Consider the following 16,120-nt stretch of genomic DNA (forward strand, 5'->3'; position numbering starts at 1 on the left):
AATCCCAGAAAGGTATTTAAGCCAGTATGTTCTCTGTCAGGCAGCCAGCTTCCTGCAGGCCCAGCAGAGAAACAAATGAAAGCAGGGGAGGCAAAGCCTTTGAAAGTTCTTCTCTAAAGCTGCACTGGCTGTTTGAGATGCAGGCCACAGCACCTCATGTATAGAGAGCTTTTGGGTTAATGGTGAACCACCAGGTCCTGGATTACCAAGACCAAACAAAAACCAACATCCCCAAAAAAGAGCAAGAGGAAAAGCTGATCAAATAGTAAAGAGAGGGTACAGAGGGAGAGGTGAGCTGGGCAGAGAATTTGATAAGATATCTGGGGCATTTGGTCACCGGCTCCTGGAAACATGCTTTACTTTATTTTACTTATTTATTTAGAGATGGAGTCTCCCTCTGTCACCTAGGCTGGAGTGCAATGGTGCCATGTCGGCTCACTGCAACCTCTGCCTCCCCAGCTCAAGCGATTCTCCTGCCTCAGCCTCCTGAGTAGCTGGGATTATAGGTGTGTGTGCTACCACGCCTGGATAATTTTGTATTTTTGGTAGAAACAGGGTTTCACCATGTTGGTCAGGCTGGTCTCTAGCTCCTGATCTCAAGTGGTCCACCCGCCTCGGCCTCCCAAATTGCTAGGATTACAGGCATGAGCCACCCTGCCCAGCCTTACATGCTTTACTTTAAAATACAACCTCTGCTTTGATGAAAAATAGTGAGACCCCTCCCTGGGTCCACAAGACTGACTCCCAGAGTTACCTGAAACATGGAGGCGTGTTGTACAAGGAGTTGTTTCCAGCCTGCACCTTGTATTCCAGGACCGAAGGGCACTCTCGGAGGGCAAAGCCCAGCAGGTCATCACGGACAATCACCACGGTGACCCCAGCAGAGCCAACATTCTTCTGGGCACCAGCAAAAATCACACCAAACTTAAAAAGAGAAAGATATGCTGTTTAAGAAGGATTTGGCCATTTTTCATACATGTATGCAAACTTCCCAACTCTTCCCAAAGCACAATTGCTTTAAGGAAATGACTGTATCTTGCGTAGGGAGGAGTTGATTCTCTAAAGCAATCTCCATCTGGATGGCAAACCCATATTCAGAGTTCCAAAGCCTGAGGATGATCTGTCGGTCTGGTCCTCCCCTGGGTGGGGCTAACCCAAGCCCACCACTGCAAGGTCCTGGCACATACTCACATTTGCTCTGCATACCTCCTTTCTACCCCCAAATCAATCTTTAAAGTGGGGCCTCTAACTCTCCCTTATAAGAAGAGAAGAAACAGATTTTTTTTTAACTCTCCCTAATAAGAAGAGAAGAAACAGATTTTTTTTTTTTTTTTGAGACAGAGTCTTGCTCTGGCACCCAGGCTGGAGTGCAGTGGCACGATCTTGGCTCACTGCAACCTCCACCTCCCGGGTTCAAACGATTCTCCTGCCTCAGTCTGCCAAATAGCTGGGATTACAGCGTGCGCCACCATGCCCAGCGAATTTTTGTATTTTTAGTAGAGACGGGGTTTCACCATGTTGGCCAGGCTGTTCTTGAACTCCTGATCTCGTGATCTGCCCTCCTCGGTCTCCCAAAGTGCTGGGATTACAGGCGTGAGCCACCGCGCCTGGTCGAAACAGATTTTTTAATCTATTTACATCTGTATAAAAGGACAGTCAGAAGGTGCTGAGAAAGGGACAAGGGACTGCTATGACAAAGAGAAGGGATGGGACAAGCTGCCTGAGGGAGAAGAAATTATAGAAAACAGATGTTTAAAGGTACTTTAGGTAATTCTGTTGTGCAAGACACAAAACCCACTCCCATGACTCTCTCCATGAAACCCTTTGGAAAACTGAGCGTCGGCAGGAAGTTGGGGGTGGGGGAAAGTAATTTATAGTTATTTAAAATTGCCAGTGCCTGGCGATAATGAAAAGCAGGCCATAAACCAAATACAGTATATCTAAACAATTATTATTCAGCCTTAAAAAAGAAAGGAAGTTCTGACACACACTACAACATGGACAAACCTTGAAGACATTCTGCTAAGTGCAATAAGCCAGACACAAAAGGACAAATAGTACATGATTCACTTCCAGGAGGTACCTAGAGTAGTCAAATTCACAGAGACAGAAACTAGAATGGAGGCTGCCAGGGGCTGGGGGGCAGGGAGAGAGGGAGTTACTGTTTAACATACAGACTTTCATTTGGTAAGATGTGAAAGTTCTGGAGGTGGATGGTGGTGATGTCTGCACAACAGTGTGAATACTCTTAATGCCACTGAACAGTACACTTCAAAATGGTTAAGATAGTACATTTTATATTAAATGGCAAATTTTATTATAAGTATATATTTTCCCAAGTAAAAAGGCAGAATACCACTCAGTCAGTTCAACTGTTATTCTTAGATTCTTTACCCACATCGCCCCCTGGGGCATGTATCTAGAGCACGGGTCCCACTGCCCTGCCTTGGCGAGCCACTCATAAAACAGTATCCTGTTGACGCTTCTGGAGGTGGGTACCAGGCAAGGGGAAGCTCTCTCACACAGGTCCCCTGGGCTCGGGATAATCTGCATCTGCTCTTGAAGACGAGTCACTCCCCGTCTGTTGACCAAACAAGTTTCTAAGAACCACTCTCAAAAGCAGGTAGTCCCCCAAGGACTCGAGTGGGATCCTGCGAGGCAATCATCATCACGAGGCTGGGAACAGCAGGACTCAGGCACTGCAACAGCTGGGGATTCACACCTGGCAGCCTGCTCACTGGCAGCTGCCCTGGCTCAGGGGTTCTGCAGGCCCCAAACACCCATGGTTCTTCCCGCTCTTGTATATATTAAAATGTCCCTGCAGAAACCGAGTCAGTGGCTTCCCCCGACCCTGCCTTTTATACTCTACCTTGGAAACATCCACTGGCTTGGACAGGAAGTTTGAGGACATGTCACAAACCAGTACTGCTCCCTTGACATCGGGTATAAAGTCAAACTCCACACCATGCACTGTCTCGTTTGCGCAATAATACACATAGGAGGCATCCGGGTTGAGGTTCCAGGTGCTTGGATCTGGAATTTCTATCATAGAAGACAAGTTTGAGACTTTGCACTTTTCACTCTCCTCTTTTCTTACACAGATGGGAGTCAACCCGGAGATGACAGGCCTCCCCTAGCAGGGAAAGACCAACTGACTTCAAAGCATTGCACAAGTGAAAGCACCCTCCCGATCTCATCTTTTGTTACCATCGTTACCAACATCCTGAGAGGATGAGCGATCCAACCTTTTGACTTTTACTGGGAACAAATCATCTTCAAAAATGGCATGGGAGGGTGGGCATGGTAGTATGTGCCTATAGTCCCAGCTACTTAGGAGGCTAAGGCAGGAAGATCACATGAGCCCAGGAGCTGCAGGCTACAGTGTGCTATGACCATGCCTGTGAAGAGCCACTATACTCCAACCTGGGCAACATACAAAGACTGTGTCTCAGCAAAATAAAATAAAGTAAATTTTTTCAAAAGGCATGGGAGATATCTGAGTTTTTACTTGTCACCCAGTATCCATCTACCCTACATCCATTGATGGACTAGTAGCTTCTTTTTGGGACCCCAGCCCTCACCCACTCTCGCCCATGTAGTTTCAGGGGGGCCAGTGAAACCCACAGCCCAGAGGGAGGATGCAACTCAGGCACAGCCACAGGGACTGATTCAGAATAGGGCACAGGAGACATGAGACTGTCACCGGCAATGCTCCACAAAGGCATTGAAACTTGGGAGAATATAAGGTCAGGAGCAGCTGCAGCCACCTTTCAAGAAACGGACAGCTTTTTCTGCCTGTGGAGCCACCAGGTCCTGGAGACATTGGTGGGGCCCCTGATCAGGCCACATCTAAAGCCAAACCAGCCCCCGGACTTTTTCAGCTAATTAGCTGAAAAACTACTACTAACTACTCACTAGCTTCTGCAGTAAGAGTATGCATAGGCCAGGCACAGTGGCTCACGCCTGTAATCCCAGCACTTTGGGAGGCTGAGACAGGCGGATCACCTGACGTTAGGAGTTCAAGAGCAGCCTGGCCAACATGGTTAAACTCCGTCTATACTAAAAATACAAAACTTAGCCAGGTGTGGTGGTGGGCACCTGTAATCCCAGGTACTTGGGAGGCTGAGGCAGAAGAATTGCCTGAACCTGGGAGGCGGAGGTTGCAGTGAGCTGAGATTATGCCACTGCACTCTAGCCTCGGTGACAGAGCAAAATTCTGTCTAGAAAAAAAAACAGAAAATAAAATAAAATAAGAGTATGCATAGGCTCTAGTTTTAGCTAGTACAGCCACCCAATCTAAATGGTAATGAAATAACAACTGACAAGGGCAGAAAAGAACTGAAAACTACAGATTGCCCTGGGTTGGGGTAACCCACCAGTCAGCATTTCACCACCCAGCTCAGCTCCCAGAACTTACTTGTATAACTCCCAAGTTTAGGGTGAACGATATTTATAGTCCCAAACTTCTTGGCTTCTTCTGCGGCCTTAGCTGACCAAGCTCCTGTCACCACATAGTCCGCACATCTTCCTGCTTTCAAGCCAATCAGGTTTAAGGGGACAGCACCAAACTGGCCAGACCCACCTCCTTGCAAAAAAATCACCTTATAGTTGTCTGGAACGGCTCTGGGCAGAAGCACAGGTAACAACAGTAAATACATAAACTCATGTGGTCAAAGATTAAGAACAAGTGATGCTCTACCAAGTGCTTTACCTTGGGTGGATTTACTACAAGAAATATGGTAATGTTCCAATACTACTTTGTCTTCCCTAATTTACTCATTTATTTATGCAATCCTTGAACAACTATTTACTGGAGACTGTGTTGAAAGCCTAGGGTGACTGTTGGACCTGCAGGTCTTCCTCCTCTTCCTAGTGACAACAGCCTGATGTTCCTTTAGGAAATTACCCCTCTGCCACTCTCAGTCCACATGGTTCAACTGTGGTCAACCCCGGCTCAAGGGGATGAGCACCTGCCCCAGGCTGGCCAATGGAATTTGGTACTGAGACCTTTACTCGAACTTCTTGGAAAGGAAAGCTGTTTCTATTGAGGGAAAGAAGAAACTTGTAGGAGCTGATCCTGCAACCAGTGGTGGCCACACAATGAAGAGAACACATAAGAAAGCAGAGCCAGAAGATGTGGGAAAATCACCTTCCTGCAATCATTTAGAAGCACCTAAATCCTCCTGCATTTATCTGTTAGGTGAGATAATACATTTCTTTTTTACTTAAGCCAGTGAGTTGCGGGTCCTATAACTTACAACCAATAATCCTGTGCTATGCACCATGTTATGAACCAGGTGGATGTTGGGCAGGAGGTTTTGATAATGTTTTAGGTCTGGCCATGAAACCATATATCTATTATACATCAAAATAAAAAGCAAAATTCTTTGACTCCAGGATGAAAAATTAAGATAACGATGAGAATGGCTGCAGGCAGTAGAAATAAGCCCAGCTCCAAAAGGACAAGGCTATGGAAACTGGACCCAAGCCTTTGAGTAAGGTCAGAGCCTGGGAATAGGTGTACAGAAGCCAGATGGCCTGGGAACAGAGCTCCAGCAAAGATCTAGAGGTAAATTAATAAAGGGCAAGGCAACGTGGCAGGGTCTTGGGGAATGGGGTGGTAGGTGCGTAAATATCTTGTCCTGAAAGATGCATGACCTACATTCAGTGCTTAGTAGGATAGCAAGCAACCAGCAGGTCTTAGGAGAGTCTCGCCATGAGGTTCTCAGCAGCTGGGAAGACTGATAACCCAAGACAGAGTTCCAGGTTCACATTATTCAGATGCAGGGCGGTTAACAAGGCCAAGAATTAGATGGAAGGAAACCAGGCCGAGGTCTAGGTACAGGTATACAAGGTAGGAACCAGGTTAGGAGAAGAAAACATAGGTCCTTAAATTGAACTGGGACCCCGGTCAGAGGAAGTTCATAGCCATGTGGTCAAATGCCATCTCTCTTCAGGCTAATGTTCCAAATACCCACTCCATGAAGGACAGGATTGTCCTATGAATGTGACATGATACTCAGCAGGCCAACGGATGGGAGAGGCCAAGCAGATGGCTACCAGCTCTGAACATTCACACTGCAATCAGCGTCTGCTGCTCCTCACAGAAATCCCACCCAGCCTGCCCCATCTGAATCACTTTATCAAGCAATTTGAAAAACTTGAAATAATAAGTATAATTCAAATTTTGTTAATGTAATGATGCAAGAATGGGTCCTAACATATTAGTGATTATCCCTGATTAGTGGGGTTGAAGTTAATTCCAGTTGAGTTGTGAGCTACAATGTTTTTCCTAAACTTTCTACCATAAATGTGCATTATTTTTGTGAACAGGAAAAAAAAAAATGGTATGCTTTCAAACTTGCCATATTTGTAGGTTTATGTGAACATAAACATGTTATATGAACATGTTTATATAATATATAAAAATCTCTCCTTTAAATAGCAATCTATTTAAGAATAAGGTGTCCTCTGGATAGGAAAGGCAGTGCAGATAACCCAGGAGATTTCGTCTAGGCAGCAGTTCCTAGAGTTCAGAACTCTTACAATTACCCAAAGAGCCTGTTAAAAACAAAGTCTCTCCGGAGATTCTGATTCAGCAGGACTAAGTGGTGCCCACCACTTCATTTTCCTTTTTTTTTTTTTTTTTTGAGATGGAGTCTCGCTTTGTCACCCAAGCTGGAGGGCAGTGACGTGGTCTCAGCTCACTGCAACCTCCGCCTCCCTGGTTCAAGCGATTCTCCTGCCTCAGCCTCCTGAATAGCTGGGATTACACGTGTGTGCCACCATGCCCAGCTAATTTTTTTTTTTTTTTTTTTTTTTTTTTTAGTAGATGGGGTTTCACCGTGGTAGCCAGGATGGTCTCCATCTCCTGGCCTCGTGATCCACCCACCTCAGCCTCCCAAAGTGCTGGGATTACAGGCGTGAGCCACTGTGCCCGGCCCCACTTGAATTTTTTAATACTCCCCACTAACCAGGTGACTCTGATGGTATGAAACTCAAACTTCGAGAACAACTGAACTAGTTTATAGTCAATTATGCTGACAAAGATGACCATTTCTTTGTCATTTTTATCTCTTTCATGCCAGTTTAACTGCCACAGTGCTGAAAAATCTTCCCTAGATACAGTGACTTCAAATCTTTGGAAATATCACATAAAATAAAAACAAAAACATACAAACAGAATGGGGAACAAGTAAAAAGCATTATGTACTAATAGTGAGTTAGAGAGAATCTTAAAAGGATTCTTTTAAATTATGAAATATTCTGAACAAACAATAGAGTGTAGAAGATAATGGAAGACATCCAGGTTTAGGAAGTATCTAACAAAAGTAACAGAATTTGGTCTTTTTTAAACTTACAGCAATTCCCGCACAAGAGTCTCTGTATTGTTAATAATCTTGGCAAAATCTGATGACCTGTGACTCATTTCTGCGAAAGGAAAGATAAACAACAACAACAACAAAAATGCCAGTTCAAAATCAAGTGAACAGAAATACCTATGATATTTGCAAGTAAACAACAATACAGGGAAATTTCAGTTATTCTGCATTCAAATTGTGGGCCAAGGCTCACTCAGCTTAGGGGACCATCCACACTGATTTTCAAATTGCAAACATTTAGCTTTATCATCATAGCAGAAGGATTTTTCAAATGGTACATTCATTGAGCAAGCTAGTTGTTAATTCATCACTCCATGATGCTCTCTGTGATTCTTCTTACAATCTCTTTCTCACAAACAGGAATCATGTCCAACAGTTGCCCTTTAGGTCTACAGCACAAAATTCCATGCTGTCATCTCTCTTCACAGAAATCTAAGTATATGTCCCAAACCAACAGGAACAAAATTTAACAGAAATAAGCAATACAGTCAACCCTATGGTCTCTTAATACCATGCAGTCTTCAGAACTACTAAAAATAAAAGAAAAGAAGTTTTAGAATGCAGAGGTCCTCTTCCCCAAAAATATAGGGGAAACTTAATAAGATTATCAATGTTCGAGGACCTCATAAAAGGCGTGTGTACTTTTAAACTTTAATGAGGTTGTATTTAAGTACAATAAAAACTGTAAATTAAATGTAAAGCAATATTATAAATGTTCAGAAGCAATATTACGCAAATATACAGTACCTTCTGATCCTAGATCCTATGATTAGCAAAAACCAATTATGACAGGGTAAACTGAGATGTCAGAGCCTCTCACCAGCATTTATGCTATTTTCAAAATGCTTTCTATCAAACATGCAACCCAAGCTATTCAAGTTTAAAAGTGTATCTATAAAGGCCTATAGGAAGACCCTGTAGGCAATGTAATTCTATATTTGATGCATTTAAATTAGTTCCCTTTGGGCCAGGGCTCAGTGGCTCAAGCCTGTAATTTCAAAACTTTGGGAGGCCAATGTGGGAGAATTGCTTGAGGCCATGAGTTTGAGATCAGCCTGGGCCACAAAGTCAGATCCCATCTCATGGGATCTTTAAAAAATATTTTAAACTTTTTTTTTTTTTTGTATTTTTAGTAGAGACGGGGTTTCACCGTGTTAGCCAGGATGGTCTTGATCTCCTGACCTCGTGATCTGCCCGTCTCGGCCTCCCAAAGTGCTGGGATTACAGGCTTGAGCTACCGCGCCTGGCCAATATTTTAAACATTTTTAAAAAATTAGCCCGGTATGGTGACATGTACCTATAGTCCTAGCTACTCAGGAGGCTGAGGCAGGAGGGTCACTTGAGCCCAGGAGTTGAAGGCTGCAGTGAACTATGATCACGCCATTGTACTCCAGCCTGGGTGACAGAGGAGGACCATGCCTCTTAAAAAAAAAAAAAAAAAAAAAAAAAAGCTTCCTTTGAAACCTGGACATTCACATCATTCAAAAGTAAATCTTACCAAGAACACTAATGCCAACTCCTTTGTAGTCTAATAACTCCTTTTGCATCTCTAACAACACCTAGAAAAAAAATAAAGGAAAATAAGGTTATTTCAATATGCTCTACACGGCTTTCCCTCTGCACATACAAACCTGAGGAGGGGACGAGGAAGGGTCTACAGGGAGGTCCCCAGGCATCCGTCCCCACCCACAGCCAGTCCCTTTCCTCCCCATGTCCACAAAGCCAGCGATGATGCAACTTACACACAAGGTAAGCATGAAATTAGGCAATGTAACTGATGTTGATACACTTTTTCCAAAGTCCTGAATTTACCAATCCCCTAGAAAATGTCCCCTTCACAAATCTCATTCACCACTCCCCTAAAGCTAAAGTACAGAATGCATAAAGTTCTGGGTTAAAGGGACAACAATAAAAACAATTGTGTCCAGATTACACAGGTAACTCAATTTTCCGATGTCTTTTGGTGTAAGGTGCTAGACTGGGAAGCGTGGTGGGGTGGGCAGGAAGAAGGAAGAGCCTGCTGTGAATAAGATTTGTCCCAGGGTGCTGCAACAAGACTGGCACAATGTTGATAGTCATTGAGTCTCAGAGATGGGTCCTTGGAGGTTCATTACACTACTTTTATCTTTGTGTATGTGAGGAATCCCATAATAAAAAATAAAGGGAAAAAGAAAAGCTTTAAAAATGAACATAAAATAAGTGCAAAAGCAACCAGAGAAAGTCTACAAATAGGAGGCACTTTTTTTTAAGATGCTTGCTAAGGAGGGCATCATTAAAACACAGCTATAACTTAAACTGGATTGCAACTTGACTCAAAAAACAGTATTTTAACAATAAAGAATTAGACAAGGCCGGGCACGGTGGCTCACACCTGTAATCCCAGCACTTTGGGAGGCCGAGGCGGGCGGATCACGAGGTCAAGAGATTGAGACCATCCTGGCCAACATGGTGAAACCCCGTCTCTACTAAAAATACAAAAATTAGCTGGGCGTGGTGGCGGGTGCCTGTAATCCTAGCTACTCGGGCTGAGGCAGAAGGATCGCTGGAACCCAGGAGGTGGAGGTTTCAGTGAGCCGAGATCACGCCACTGCGCTCCAGCCTCGTAACACAGCGAGACTCCGTCTCAAAAAAAAAAAACAAAAAAAAGAGTTAGATTTAAAAAAAGACTGCCTTGACGACTGGGTCTAAGAATGTGTTATTGTTTTCTGAAATGCTGGATGCTTGTTAACACTAGCTGATCAAATAAACTAGAGTGAATCTTTCCTTTAAGTAAAGAGAAACATTCATCTGTGAATAATCTTTGAACTTGCTCTGAGGCTGTATCTTTCTTATAGACAGCATTCACAGAAAACAGATCTATAAAAGTTTATAACCAAAATAATTACAAAGAGTTTTAAAGACTCCTACACAAAAATTACACCTTCCTAATCCAATCGGTTTTTTTTTTTTTTCTCCAGTTGAAGAATGCATTGCTCTTGTGGATCACAACCAATTTTTCTTTTGCTATTGTTAAGAGACAGGGTTTTGCTCTGTCACCCAGCCTGGAATGAAGTGGGACAATCACAGCTCACTACAGCCTCAAACTCCTGGGCTCAAGAGATCCTCCCACTTTAGCCTCCTGAGTTGCTTAGATTACAGGCTTGCGCCACCACACCCAGCTCACGACTAACTTTTTAAATGAAACAGAACAGACTAGAGCAGGATAGAATACAAAATAGTGTATGTCACAGGTAATTAGGTTACTCATCATTTCATAAGGCATTTATTTTTGTTACAATTCAAAGTGTATACTTTGTCATTTTGTAAACACGTTTTTCATTGTAGTTTACAGTCAAAAAAAGTTTGAAAGCTTCTCTAATCTTTACAATTCAACTAAATCAAGGAAACACATAAAAAGCAACATCTGCCCGCCCTCCGCCCTCCTACCTCCCAGGTTACATGCAATCCAAGGACAAAAAATCCTCCCAGAAAAATTAATAATAAATAATTGTATTACTGATGACAATTGCCATTACAATTACAGCAATAAATTAATAACAAATTACCTACGGAACAAATATTGGGAACACTCCAAAGCATGGGGGGGGGAGGGTTGAAGGAGGAGGCTACAGGAAACATTTCTACAGCTGGAGCAGGGAATCTCGCCTAAAATGAACTGTAATCACTGAGAAAAAATAAGCCCTGTCCTCTCAGCTACTGTAAGCGCTGCCCCTAGAAAAGCAAGACGTTCTTTCCCCTTTAAAAGTGGATTCTCCATTCTTACCACAACACAGAGAAGGCTCTGTACCGGGGAGATTTCTACTCTGCTCAACAATTGATAATTGTAAAATACTTGGCTCTGCCCCATGCTGCTCTAACATATTATCAGCTCTATCCTGGTTAGAAAAATAAAAGTCTAACAGCAGTGGCAGCCGCCTGACAATGAGCTCAAGGCACATCAGAGACTTTGCCTTCTTCACTGCGGGTGGGGCTGGGGACGGTGGGTTTGGCGGGGGAGGGGAGGAGCCAGGCTGGGGCCTGGGAAGGCAGAGAGTGAGTTCCACCAGCAAGATCTGATTGTGGCCCGGGGGAGAATTCAATCATTCGGTTTATTCCAGAACCAAATGAACAGATAATTGGGTTAAGCAGCCCAAAGCCCACCAGAGTTCGAATACTCGAACGCCTTTAGGGGACAAACAAGCAGGTTAAAAAAAGCAGAGGGGTGGGGATAAAGGCTTTAGCAAAGGGTAGGTTCTATGGGGGACAAGGAGGGGAAAGTTGGACTGAAGGTTTTCAAATTTACATTTCTGAAAAGCAGTGTTCCTAAGTGCTCGCTAAAGCAAACACTGGTGTAGGGGGTCGGGGGGCACCCACACGCGGACCTTTAAGTTTGCAACCCCTTTCAGCTAACGTGATCCACTGCAATATGCAAAACCTGCCATCGGTTCATTTCCATTCATCACTCATTCACGCTATGTCCATTCATGCATCCGCTCGGGCATCACACTGCCCGGGCTCGCCGCACAAGTGCGCGAGGCGAACGAAGAGATCAGAGCTTTTTCTTTTCCGCCCCGCCCCAGCCCCCGGCCCGGCCCGGCCCAGGAGATGGCACAGCCCGGGAGTCTGCAGGTGCGCGGCACCGGCGGGGCAGCAGGCCCCGGCCAACTGAGTCGTGCACTGCCTCGCACCAGCAGTCAGGGCCAGGGGCAGCTGCACCGGCACGCCTCGCTGAGCTTCCTCACCAACTGCATTCTTGCCGAAGCCCGCTTGCCAGAGCTGCTGATCCCGCTATGCATGCTGATGCAAAGCGCCTAGGGGACTCAAGGCGGGGAGCGTGAATCCGAGTGCCACACGCAGGGATGCAAACCCACCCGCGCGCGTGCTCCCGCCTGAACCTCACTCCCGGCGTCCGCTCGCGGGGACTTACTGAGTGCGGCAGCTTGGCGGGACCAGGCCCAAAGTTGACCACCTGCCTCGGGGCGTCCATGGTGCGGCGGCTAGAGCGGCGAGTCAGCCAAGGAGGACCGAACGCGTGAACTGCTAGCGTTCCCGACCGCCGCGGTGAGAGTCTGCAGCCGGCTCCGCAATCCTGCCCTGTTCCAGGGCCGAGTCGGCGCCCCATTGGCCCGCTCTGTCGCAGGCCCTGCGCTGATTGGTTCGCGCGAAGGAGCTCGCATCCCCATTGGTCGCGCTTCTGAACCGAGTCCGAGCAGTTGCTCCTCCTCGCGTTTACTGTTTCAACCCCCATTTTTGATTAATGCAAGGAGCGCTCGAGATTGCGCCAGCCAGCAGAGCCGGCTCGGCTGCGCGCCCGCCCGAGGATTGTAGGCGGCGGGAAGAGGCTGCCCCTGCCAACCTGCCTTCGCCCCTTGAGCCCTCAGTCAGGCCGGTTCCAGTCCTCCAACCCCAGAGGACCCCAGCTCCTCCCTCTTGGCCGAAAGGGCAGTTGCCGAACAGATTTGTCGCCCCCATCCACCCACCTCTCCACCACCAGCCCCCAGTTTGGGCTGTGATGTATTTGTTCCAGAACCAGAAGTCACTAATCTACCGAACTTTTCTAAGCACCCCCACGGGCGTCAGATACCCCAGTGGAGAGAGAGGACCCCCCCCCCCAAGGTTGGAAGCGCAGGATGAAGAAGGGCCGGGGGTGGGTGGATAAGGTTCTTTGTATTTGCACGTGGGTCCTGAGTTCCTGCAGGATTAAAGAACGGAGGTGGCCAGGGACGCAAGGAGGAGCGATAGCCTGGCAAGCGTGGATGTCCGCCAGGCAAGCCCTTTAAAATCGCTGATTCTCCATTTCCTCCTTTGTGAAACGAGTGAGCTGGAACCCTGCGACAGCTCTCAGGTTGCGCCCGCGCTGACAACCTGTGAGAAACGTGAGGAGATAACAACAAGAACGCAATACCCTTAGGGCGCTGCAGCCCAAACCAGAGGAAGGTGGCCCCTAGCCAGGCCAGGCGCACGGCCAGAGCGGCTCAAACTTTTCCACAGAAGTGCCCTTCTCAAAAAGAACTCCAGTGGAGACCCGCATGGGGTTCTGAAACAGAAAACCCTCCCCCTACCCTGCAAGAAAGAAGTTCCTTTGAAGTCTGGAATTTCATCATTTTTAAACTATGAATTTTGCATTCTGTGCCATAATTTAAGCTAGTTTCTTTTAATGTAAAAATATTTTCCCAGTCTGAGTAAAATTGATGCGCCAGGAATATACACAATGCAACTGCCCCGTTTAGAGAAGGCTTGTAATTGGTCAGGACTTTGGCTTTTGTTTGCTTTTCCTGATGAGAATGTGGGCAGTATGGGGCTGAGAGCAGAGGCACTGCTCTGGATCTGGGAATTGGAAGACAAAGTTTCCAGAAAAAGGCAAAATGAACAAAGCCCCTGCGTTCCTCAGCAACTTCATTAAGAAAACCGCAACACTGAAGAGAGAATAAGTCTCAGCCCAGAAACTCAGGCATGCAAGAAGCGTCACATATCCATTGTTTTATGAAAATAACTCAGTTATTTTTACATTATATATTAGAAAATATTTTTACGTTATATATTAGTAGCTGCCCCTAGCAGCTAATCTACTGGGGAGTAAGGGAGTCAGCCTTCATCCTTCCTGGAGTTAGTTCCTAACACCAGGGATTTACACAGTCCCATGTAGTGGGTTGGGAGAAGGGACGGCACATCCATTTGGTCCTCTGTTCCCAAAAAATATGACTGAGTTGTTTCCACTGCCCAGGCTCATGTGGCTGCTTGGGCTGATGAGCTCCCTCCTACTTCTGTATCCCACTAGGGGCACAGGAATTTGGGGTGGGGCTATTGCCTCATCTGCTAAGACATTCCCTGCAGCTGTTCCTCCCAGGGGTCCTGCAGTTTCCAAGACCGTACTTCAGGGACACAAGTCACACATACCCTCAGCCTCAGGACCCACTGATCTCTGTTTGTCTTCCTCCCGCCCAGGGGCAATCTCATTTTCGGTCTAGGGAAAATCTGTCTTTTCCATGTTTCTTCCTCACACTGTGTCCCCAAACACAAATTAAACCAGAGCCACAAACTCAAATGCCTTCAAGGGCCACTGGGGGATATGAAACAAGTAGTGGGAACTGTGGCAAATTGAGTTCATTTGTCCATTTGCGGTACAGGTGCAGCGGCCACTGCACATTTGTGATTCCCCCATCCATGGGATAGGGTTGGTGGCAGGAAGTGGCTGCCCACACCGGCTTCATGTTTCCCAGCTCCCCTTGCATCTAGGTGAGCCACATGACTGGGTCCCCCCAGTGGAATGTGGGCCAAGTGGATGTGTGTCACTTTCAGGCCAGGGCGGTTAAGAAATGGGTGTGCTTCTCCACTTCCTTTTTCCCATTCCACAGGCTGAAAACAAAAAACTCCCTGGCCCCTAAGGACAGTGGAGACACAGCAAAGAGGGAGCCCCAGGTCCCTGAATCACCTGCACCAGACTTGTCATATGTAAGTGAGAAATCAAATTCTTTTGTGCTATGTCACTGACATATGAGAGGCGATTTGTTATGGCAGCTCACATTATCCTAATTAATACGCCATCCTAAATGCAACAGCTGAAGTTCAGATCCAGCTGGTTGTTGCCAAGCAGGCAAATGAAGTTGCTTGAGCTATCTTCACATTTTGAAAGAAAACCCAGGAACCCAGATTTTTATGTGACATCTCCTCATTTTTAAACATCTACAAATGTAAATTTCAGCAAAACACTGTACAAATCAATATTCTGAGGGGCAAACTCCAGCTTATCTGAGGCCTTATTGAGCCTACAGGTAACAAGCTCTCCGAAGGACTGTTTATAGTGTTCTGCTCCCAAATTTCCTCCGGTTCAACAAGGAACACTCTCAGCTAAGTGCTTGAATAAAGCAGCAGCAAAGGAGGAAACATACTTTAATCTCAAAATATTATTTTGTCCTTCTTGCCTATTTTGCACTGATCTGTAAAGACAGTCCAGAGGAACCCCTGCATTGCGGGAAGGATCCTCCCCTCTTAGAAGATTCTCATTTAGCAGGTACAAAGAAGCTTCTTTATGAAATACATATTTTGTAAAAAGGCAGAAATTCAATTTTCACAAGTATTATTCATTGAGTACTTCTATATGTGAAAGATGCTGGGCTCTGCTGTGACTCCCAGTCAGATCCAGCCATCCTGTTTAGAGGGGAGTGAGAAGAGAAGCAGGCAACATTGTTGTTCAGGGGAGAAAATCTATTTGGAATGAGACAAGATTATTTCTGCCGCCCTTTTTGTAGTTGGAGCTAAAGATCCAATTCCCTTATCATTATTTCCAGAGAACATGAGGAAGGAAAGCTGGGCACGGTGGCTGACGCCTATAATCCCAGCACTTTGGGAAGCCTAGGCAGGTGGGTCACTTGAGGTCTGGAGTTTGAGACCAGCCTGGCCAACATGGTGAAACCACGTGTCTACTAAAAAAAAAAAATTAAAAATTAGCCTTGCATGGTGTCTCGCACCCGTAGTCCCAGCACTCAAGATGCTAAGGGAGGAGAATCACTGCCCCTAGCTCCAGCAACCACCATTCTACTTCCTGTCTCTATGAATCTGACCACGGTAAGTACCTCTTGTATGCGGAATCATACAGAATGATTGATCCTGAGAGGCGGAGGTTGCAATGAGCCGAGATTGCACCACTGCACTCCAGCCTGGCTGACAGAGTGAGACCTTGTCTCAAAAACAAACAACAATTTTAAAAAGTGGGAGAGAGGCAGTAATCATAGTTTATGTAGCAAAAAGAAACCAAAAGC

The 16,120-nt window shown here is 45.8% G+C and overlaps 1 protein-coding gene across 1 annotated transcript in view; it reads right to left on the minus strand.

Moving 5' to 3' along the window:
* Positions 1-12,453, minus strand: part of PSAT1 (phosphoserine aminotransferase 1) — a 32,012-nt gene extending 19,559 nt beyond the window's left edge. Inside the window, exons 1-6 of the mRNA XM_033237035.1 lie at positions 12,289-12,453; positions 8,881-8,941; positions 7,362-7,431; positions 4,418-4,623; positions 2,870-3,042; positions 755-924 (exon numbers count right to left, since the gene is read on the minus strand). Coding sequence (XP_033092926.1) covers positions 755-924; positions 2,870-3,042; positions 4,418-4,623; positions 7,362-7,431; positions 8,881-8,941; positions 12,289-12,348 — 740 coding nt within the window. The 5' untranslated portion in view covers positions 12,349-12,453. The remainder of the gene's footprint in view (positions 1-754; positions 925-2,869; positions 3,043-4,417; positions 4,624-7,361; positions 7,432-8,880; positions 8,942-12,288) is intronic.
* Positions 12,454-16,120: the final 3,667 nt, after the last annotated feature.

This window comes from Trachypithecus francoisi, unplaced genomic scaffold (genome assembly GCF_009764315.1).
Source record: "Trachypithecus francoisi isolate TF-2019V2 unplaced genomic scaffold, Tfra_2.0 Lachesis_group16, whole genome shotgun sequence".
In the NCBI taxonomy this organism is placed as follows: Eukaryota; Metazoa; Chordata; class Mammalia; order Primates; family Cercopithecidae; genus Trachypithecus; species Trachypithecus francoisi.